Consider the following 9,681-nt stretch of genomic DNA (forward strand, 5'->3'; position numbering starts at 1 on the left):
AAAGAGTAAAACGCGCGTATTGTATAATATATATATATGTTGTACTCTCGGATAAAAAAACCTAACTCGCATAACCGGCTATTCCTTCCGCCTCTTAAGAGTCACGTCCGTCACGCTTTTATCGGCGCTTGTAAGCGACAGGATCATGGATATCTTAGCTCCATTTAGGGATCGATGAGAGTGTCGGTTTCGCGTTACAAAGCTGACGAAAACGCGCCTTCGTTAATTGGTAAGGAGAGATGCATCTCCCAGTTCACGACCGTTTCTAAGTGCTGTACGGAAGGAGACTACATTTTATTTTTATTCTTTGAAAGCGTTGATACATGTGCGTGCAGATCTCTTATGAATAAATTAAACATGTCGTGAAATAAGAGTTTATTCAACTGCAAAGATTGTAATAATGTAACTTTTTGAAGAAATTACATATAATTTTTTTAAAAGCATATGTTTTTTGATCAATATTTTAGAGATAATTGATTTTTTTTTAGAAGTAAATAGCTATTATAATTTACGTGTAGAGTATTCGTGAAATTCAAACTTCTTGATTTTAAGCGATGACAAATTCAATTCGGACGAAACGCGTTTTGAAAATGATTAGATCTAAAAAAGGAATTGGTTTGATTTCAATCGTCTGATATTCGTGTTCATTTATTGAGTTTATCATTCACAATTTTCAACCTATTGCTTCTCTAAATAGAGAAGATTAATTGAATATGTAAAAAATATTTGATTTCAGAGTTGAAAGAAAAATATACCTTAAAAAACAAAAATAAAATTATGTAATTAATTTTGGAAAATTATTGTACATTTGATACAAGATTTTGAGGATATCTATCATATCAATTTAAAACATATATCTCTTTTAAGTGTAGAAACAGATTAACGTGATTTTAATATAAGCGCGAGTTACATTCCCTTGACTCCGTTGCTGATTCCTCTCGTATATACATTATCCTTAAAAAATTGAGTCGTATACATGTCAATATTTTCTTCGATAAGGTATCTGATACGTATTTTGATAGAGAAGAGATATTTTAAACCGATTCTTGTGTGTGCCCTATACAAGTATCCTTTCAAGTTCAATTATCCGTAAAGTAAAGAGAAACAGAGATGGGGAGAGCAGTCCAATTTGCAGTCACAACGATACTCTTTAAATGTGACAATTTGATAAAAGGATCGGCTCGTAAGAGCGTCTTCGCGAGAAAATGTGGAAGCTTTGACACTCGGGGAACATCCATTTGGATGTCCAGAACGTTTCGCCGGAGTTTCGCGTTTCAGTGTCCACACAGAAAGGAACGCGCATACCACCGTCGGCCAACAATGCGCCGCATCTTTCGTAGGACTTGTGTCAACAGGCGTTCGTCCCGAGTGGATTTTCGTCCGTCGCACGCGCCACTCTGGATGGAGGCGATCTCCGTATATACATACGTATATATCGATCCAGAATTCGAGAAAGCGCGACGGAGGGACCGCTGGACGGACGCGCGGAGGATTTTAGTTAAACAAATATAAGCGGGACCGGTCCTCTCTCTCTCTCTCTCTCTCTCTCTCTCGAGTTTAAAGGCCCGGGAGACGCGGATACGCCGTTCGAATTCGATTTCGCGGGACTTATCTCTCGTCTCCCTTCTTCTTCCCCCTTCCCCTCGTAAGATAAATACGGATCGCGGGAAAAACCCTCCTCAAACGAATCGCTCTCCCCGCGTTTCGCTCAAGTTCATAGTTTTCCAAATTCCAATTTGACGGTGTAATTATAAAATGATAAAGTCCATGACTGGAAACGGAAAGTATAATATGAAAATTTATTGGAAAATAACTTGACGATATATTAAATTACCGAATTTTTTATAACATCAAAAAATGCTTTTCTAAATATCCTATTATAAATGAATAAATCTTCTAGTTTTTTTTTTTTTTTTTTTATTTTATTTTAATCATGCTTGCGTGATTTATTAATAGTCATCAATTTTTATATAATCCGTGTATTAAAAGTCATATAAGTGTATTTATCATGAATCAATTACGGAGAAAATTGTACAGTACAAATTACATGAAGAATACATTCTCTTTTACAACATCTATTGTAAAGCTTTCAATTAAGCTTGTAAATATAACATTAGTATTTATTGCTATAAAAATTGTAACCTAATATCGTTAAAAATTGTAAATTTAATGATTATTAATTCGTTTTATGCATCAAAATATTTGAATAATTACAATACCTCTTTCTAAAATAACGGTATATAAATATATATATATAATATTATTGAATAAAAATATCATGATTTCTTTTATATGTTAGTATGTATGTGTTCGATTACAAAAATTATATTGTAATTTTTACTACGATATTCTCTCCAGTCTCCTTGAGAAATCTAGCGTTTTGTTGTTACTGGCAGTTTGACGTCTTTCGATGATACATTGTACCGATCAAACGTACTGTTACGCGTTCGTAATTTGCATTTCAACAACTATTCTATTAAAAGCTTCTGATCTCATGTTCGTGTCACGTTATTTAGTACGTCATTAAAGTTTTTTTACGTTTTTTTTATAAATCGCATTTTACGCACACACTTTATCTGCGTTAACAACAATATGATTCTCTTTATTATCCTTTATTATTCTTTATCCAGCTTGTTTATCATGACCAGCAATTCACAATTATAGAAACGGATTCTGTATTACAGATACATTATAGAAGTAATATTATGAAAAGAAATATAATTACATGAGAATTAAAATAAAAAATTATAGATATTATTTGAATTTTATGAGCTTGATTACGAGTTTTAATCTTTGTTGATTCTAATTAAACTATTTTCTACATATAGACGTATGTGTGTGTGTGAAATTTCATTTGTAATGTATTGTGCACGACGTGAAATTACGTGAATAGGATTCTGTTACGGATTCCATCTAGTAAATTATAGATCATGTAATATGCTTAGACGATTTTACGTGAGGTACAACACGAGTGGAGTTAAACTTAACTAATATATCAGAATTATGTAATAATTATAAAGTTAACACATGGAATTAAATTAATTATGCGCAATTAAACGAGATAGCTCTTATCCTGTCGGATTGGACACGTTTCACGCTGTGGGCGGTACACGAATTCCGGTCCGTGATTCGGAGCGAGAAATCTTCGGCTTTTGTCACCTAATTGGAAGCTGAAGAGCCGAGGTGCGGCGCTTTCCCTCGTCTCTCACCTCAGTTGCCATGCCACATAATTACGTTTCGAAACGATGCGGCTGTTCGACGTTGAGGGTAGAGCGCGACGCCGGTGGTCAGGTAGACGTTGGAGAAACGTCAATTTATTTAACGAGTTGCCTGCACGCGCGTTGTTCGCCCATCTCTCACATCGGGATCTCTGCTTTGGTGTATTGGCAGAAGTTACGAATCGAAACATCCCGTCCATCCGTATCCATTGTTCTCCGTGATCGCTGACAAGCGGATCCCTAAAAGGGATCTGTGCATCACGCGAGAACATGATAATTTACGTCGTCGGTATGATTTACGAGAAATTTCTAGCGGCACTAATCATTAACGCCAAGTAATAATAGCATTTCAATACTATACGGAAAAAGACTTCGCGCGCACGCTTCTGGAATTATATGTAAATTTATAATAAAATAATTTATGAATAAATAAGAAAAAATCCTTTAGGAGAGACAAGGATCTTTAGAAAGGGTTTTGCTGCATCGTTAAGAGATCATATTCCGCACGCTCAAATTTGTTAGAAAATTTTAGATAGGATAATCAAGAGGGTGTCTACTTCCTCGAAAAACATGGAAAATTTGATATTGTCTGGGATTTATTTTGTATTTGGAAAAATCAGGGAATCTCGTGGAATTTTATTGGAAAGAAATTTTTTAAAATATTCATTCTTTGATAATTTTGCTCTTATATAGTAAACAATCAATGTTTTAACAAAATATTGAATATACAACACATATTCTTTATTGTAATTTTTAGTGATAAAAAATGAAGATGTAAATGAAAAATGTTTATCTTACGAAAACTGTTCAATTTTTTTTCAATATATTTGCAAATCTAGTACTTAAATGGTTCTTTGTTTTTTCTTCGTATGGATGAAAAGTATTAGAAAACGCATATAATAAAAAAAGTTGCACTAAAAAATCTTTAAAATATTCTCTTTATCTGGAATTTGGGACAAAAATACAATAATAATTTTAATAATTTTAATTAATTTTTGTAATAAAAATATTAAATTTTGAAATTTTATTATCAAATTTATATGTATCAATAATATTAAATTTAAATGTATTCACAAAGAAAAAGAGAGAGAGAGACAGAGAAATAAAGCTACAATATTGAAATGATTGATGTTATCGCGAATCTAATAAAGAATTTGTGAATAAACACCTGATGAAATTTGGCGCGATAAGCAAGCCAGTTTTGATTAATTTAAATGCAGGACGAGATGTCCCGTGACTGGGCGCTGGAAGAGACGAGGTGATCGTCGAGTGCTCGAATCGGCTATCGAATATAGGCTATCGTGTACAACTCGCACCGGATATCCGCGTAATGAGAGAGGAGGAGGGGTATCCCGACAGAAAAAAAGAATCCACCGTTTTTTTTTTCGCGAGCAATAATATAGTATTGCTTTCGTTTATACGCTCTTCTGGGCTCCAGGATTTCTCCAGGACGGGCGCGCCAGCCAAAAGCGGAGGTAAACAAATTTGACGGTGTTTGTTCCTGCGTTCAAGTGGTATTTCTTTCTCGCCCTCGGCTCAACTGACGGCTCGGAGAATACGGTTCGTTCTCGTGGGCATAATAATTCGGGACTTCATCCCGGGACCTCCCGTGCACCGTGGTGACGTAGCACTTTGCAGCGTCTAAATCGTTCCCTTTGTCCGCGCGAGGTTCATCTTTGACAGCTCCTCGCCAACTGACAAGGGATAGACGACCGCTCTCGCTCGCGCGGAGCCATTGGATAGCTTTCGGTAGCTCGGAGAGAATCGCTCGGCTTAGGCGTATACTTGCGACAAAAATGTGAATGTGTTATAATCCAATGCATAATCGAAGTTATGATAAGTCATCGCGTAATAATTTTGAAATTTTGTTACGAATTTGTATATGTCTATCTTACGTACATTTCATGCAAATATTATTCTGCATCAAGAATATGATTCCTTTATTATTGCATATTATGATCAATAGGGTTGAGAAGTAACGGAGCTTTATTTGTAACGAAAACAATAACTTCCATTTTTCGGTAATGAATAACGAATTCAATAGTTTCTTTTCGACTATATTTATTTGCGTGGCATGATTTTCACACAAACAAACGCATATAAAGAGCTTCTTTAAAATTCTTTAGAAAATTAATAGATAATTTCGATAAAATTAAACGACTTTTATTTTAAACCAGATTATGTGATTCTTATAAACTTTTGCATTTCAAAAACGAATATGATTTGTAGATTAGCGTATTGCATCAGATTTTAAAATTGCATAAAATTAAAAGCAAGAAATAATGAAAAAATTTAAAAAAATACTCTTTTTCATTTATATTTTACAGAATTTGAAAAACTTAAAAAGATTTTTGCAATGCTTTTGAAATAATAATTTTAATAATTTTAATTAATTTTTGTAATAAAAATATTAAATTTTGAAATTTTATTATCAAATTTATATGTATCAATAATATTAAATTTAAATGTATTCACAAAGAAAAAGAGAGAGAGAGACAGAGAAATAAAGCTACAATATTGAAATGATTGATGTTATCGCGAATCTAATAAAGAATTTGTGACGTACATATCTTTAAAAATTTTTTCGTCACGAATGCGTACGAGCGATTTACGTATAGACGTATAAGAAGAAAAAGAATACTCGCAAAGTATCATTCCCGATTTCTTCAATATGTCAAGAAATAATGAAAAAATTTAAAAAAATACTCTTTTTCATTTATATTTTACAGAATTTGAAAAACTTAAAAAGATTTTTGCAATGCTTTTGAAATAATAATTTTAATAATTTTAATTAATTTTTGTAATAAAAATATTAAATTTTGAAATTTTATTATCAAATTTATATGTATCAATAATATTAAATTTAAATGTATTCACAAAGAAAAAGAGAGAGAGAGACAGAGAAATAAAGCTACAATATTGAAATGATTGATGTTATCGCGAATCTAATAAAGAATTTGACGTACATATCTTTAAAAATTTTTTCGTCACGAAAGCGTACGAGCGATTTACGTATAGACGTATAAGAAGAAAAAGAATACTCGCAAAGTATCATTCCCGATTTCTTCAATATGTTTTGCAGTCTCGCGACTAATGGGCGCCGCGGCGGCGGGCGCCGGGACCAATATGGCCGGCTGCTCGGTGGGCCAGTCGATGGGCGACGTGACCAAGTCATCGGGGATGGGGGTGGGCGTCGGCGTCGGGGTCGGCGTCGGCATGGGCGTCGGCGCGATGCAGTTTCCCCTCGCGCAGAGACGGAAGAGACGCGTGCTCTTCACCCAGGCCCAGGTTTACGAGCTCGAAAGGCGATTCAAGCAGCAAAAGTACCTCAGCGCACCCGAACGGGAGCATCTGGCGTCTTTAATTCATTTAACGCCTACGCAGGTACGTGTAATTAATATAATAATATATAATAATAATATATTAAGAATATATAATATTAATATATTAATATATTAATTATATATATATATACACATATTTTTTTTAATTATATGTATATGTCCAATAATTCTTGCATAATTAGTAGTTGAAAATAAAAAATCTTTTTGGGAACTAAATTTGAAGAATATAAATGTAAATAATAAAACTGTATATTTTTTGATCAATTTTTTAATCAGACTTTACTTTAACAAATTTAAAGCTTGATTACGAAGGTTTATCGTGAAAAATTGGGATATATATATATAAAGAGTAACGTATTTCCGCATTTTTGTTAAGAAAAAATTTATGTAAGTAGTGTACAAAGGGATAATCTTAAGATTGATTCATATATATACTCTATATTTAGCACGTAAATGAATCAGAGAGAGAGCACAACAATTCGTCGAGTAGATATATCTCGCATAATTATCTTATTACTTGACGAAGGTCTGCATTATATATAATTATCGTTTAGCGGACAAATAGGATGGCTGATTTTAACCAATGCATTCATTTTCATTGGACGCAGATAGGTCCGGCCGGCTGGATGCGGCACCGCATCCAATCTGGCAACAATAAATAATTGTTACGTGGCTCATTGGCCGCATCCTGCGTTCGTGCACGGGTCTCCCCTTCGTTCGGTCTATCGTTTCGTCTACCGTTCGTCTCTCCGTCTGCGATTCAATTCACTTATCAGCCCTTTGAAAACAATAAGCGCGAATGTCGAATCGTCCGTTTGTCATAGTGTGTAATGTATGTGGCGCTCTATGGACGATAATAATATATACTACCGATACAAATCAACTTACATCAAAAGCGTCTTAATATTCAGTTGACACTGGACGTTTTCTTAATAAAAGCAATCTTAAAAAGAGAGGCGTCATATTTATATCACAATCTATTCATCATATGAAATTAAGCAGCTCTCAATAGCACGATAATATTTGACATATTTTGATATAATTAAAACATAAAAGATTAGGCAAAAGATAAAATAAATTCGAATGAATCTGACAAAATCTAAAATATTTATTTTGTTTTTGATATACATTTCTTACATATCCTTTTTGTCTTTATCTTTGTGAATCAATATGTATACTTCATTTGGATTTTATTTTTTATATGCATTATTCTGTGTATTTTATTTCGATTATATATATCGTGAAAATATCTTAAATCAACGAAAGTTACCCGAATACGTATATAAATTTAGATACTTGTATAATTCAAATATCCGAGAAGAAAAGATTTAAGTCCATGTAATCAATCTTTAAAGGATAAAAGATATCTCGCGAAAATTCTATTGTTATTAATGTTAATTAGAGATAAATACGTGTTTGTCATTTGACGGGAAACACGAAATTCGGATCGAATAGAGTCTGACAAGAAAGCTGCTTGCCCGTGAGTGAGCTTTAAAACGGAAACGACAGGCTTCCTTAAACCGGAAGTCGAGCGTCCGCGGGAGCCCTTGGCACTAGCGACAATGACGAGTCGATTCCGAGTCAAGTACGGAAGTCGGCAAAGAGGTCTGATTGCAATCAGCCGGGATTTTCAGGCGCGCCCGACACGAATGCAGAAACGGTACATGAATCCCGATAACGAGTTTTGGTGGTCGCGAAAAATACTGAAATCGGAGATATGGGAAAGAGGAGAATCGCGGAGAACGATTCACGCGCATTTTTATATCTTGCTGTATAATATATATTCGTGCAGAAATATAGAGATCGCGTTTTTATGCACACATATATGTTTGGAATTAATTATTCATAATACAATTTTTTGTTGAGTATATGAAAAATACAAAGTTTCTATTCTTGTCTAATTTCACAAGGTATTCATTGATCGATTTTTTTTTCAGAACTACGTCTATTTTGATTTGCATGCAACATATTTTCGTGTTATCAGTATATCTTTGAAATCTAATAAATTTTGTTATACACCATGTGTGTATATGAAGGATCGAACAGCGATTTTAAACAAATATCTAATCTTAAATTGGAAGACACAGGAATCTTATATGGCAAATCGTAAATGATAGTTTTCATATCCGGTAATTTCTTCCGCTATAACTTATTCTCTTATATAATCGTAGCTTAACGTGCGGTATTGATCGCTCGCGGAATCGCGGACGAGAACGATTGCCCGCCATTTCGAAAAGGAAATCTCTCTCTCTTTTTGCGAATGCAACTTCGCAATAAATGGCGACGGTGTGTATATCGGAGCGCGTGACGATGCGTCGCATTTATCTCGTTGTCCCTCTCTCTCTTTCTCGCCTCCTCCCTTCCCTCGACACGGGGTACACGCAGATGGGTATGTGTCCCTCCATTTTGCGCTCGCATTGTTACTCCAAGTACCTCGGGGCCCCCCGCCCCCCTCCCACCCCCCGTCCTTCGCGCGGCGCGGTGTTACAATGCCTAGCCACTCCTGGCATTGTTACCGGTATTGTTATTATTATCGCTACTGTTGCGGCCGAGTGGCGAATGGAAAAGCAGAGGGCCGGTGAGCCAGCTGCTATGTTGAGTGCCGCATTAGAGGCAAATTACACTCACCCCCCATACCCCTCTGGTCCGCCTATCGTAGGCCTTTATCCCACCTCTTTTCCGAAAAGTTTCGTTCTGTCGAAACGTTCGCGAAAAGAGTAGCAACATAATATCGTTACATCAAATCTTTACTATTCGAGATAAGTATTTATCACTTTTTGCAAATATAGTTTTATTTTATTACGCGTTAAATAAAAAAGACGTCGTGCTTTAAATATATTTATGAAAAATCGCGTGATATTAAAATACACAGCTCGAATGCGCGCTCGAAATGTTCAACTTTGTTGCCGAAGACCTCAGAGGATATCGCGCGTATCTTGAGGATACGTCGAATCGTGCTGAAGTGAAGTCGAATAAGAGAACGAGAGGAAGGAAGATCTTAGGACTTATCTACGCGAATAATAATCATAATAATGGGTTTGCGTACCACATCGAGCTCCCCGGGGGTCTCATCCCTCTGACGCTGCGGTCGACAACCCCATGGCGCGCGCATCGGAAGA

The 9,681-nt window shown here is 35.2% G+C and overlaps 1 protein-coding gene across 1 annotated transcript in view; it reads left to right on the plus strand.

Annotated features, from left to right (window-relative positions):
* Positions 1–9,681, plus strand: part of LOC115237616 (homeobox protein Nkx-2.4-like) — a gene marked incomplete at its 5' end in the record, with an annotated part of 42,073 nt that overhangs the window by 6,769 nt on the left and 25,623 nt on the right. Inside the window, one exon of the mRNA XM_029810782.1 lies at positions 6,301–6,602. Within this exon, the coding sequence (XP_029666642.1) occupies positions 6,301–6,602 (302 nt within the window). The remainder of the gene's footprint in view (positions 1–6,300; positions 6,603–9,681) is intronic.

This window comes from Formica exsecta, unplaced genomic scaffold, assembly GCF_003651465.1.
Source record: "Formica exsecta isolate Colony F162 unplaced genomic scaffold, ASM365146v1 scaffold115, whole genome shotgun sequence".
Taxonomy (NCBI): Eukaryota; Metazoa; Arthropoda; class Insecta; order Hymenoptera; family Formicidae; genus Formica; species Formica exsecta.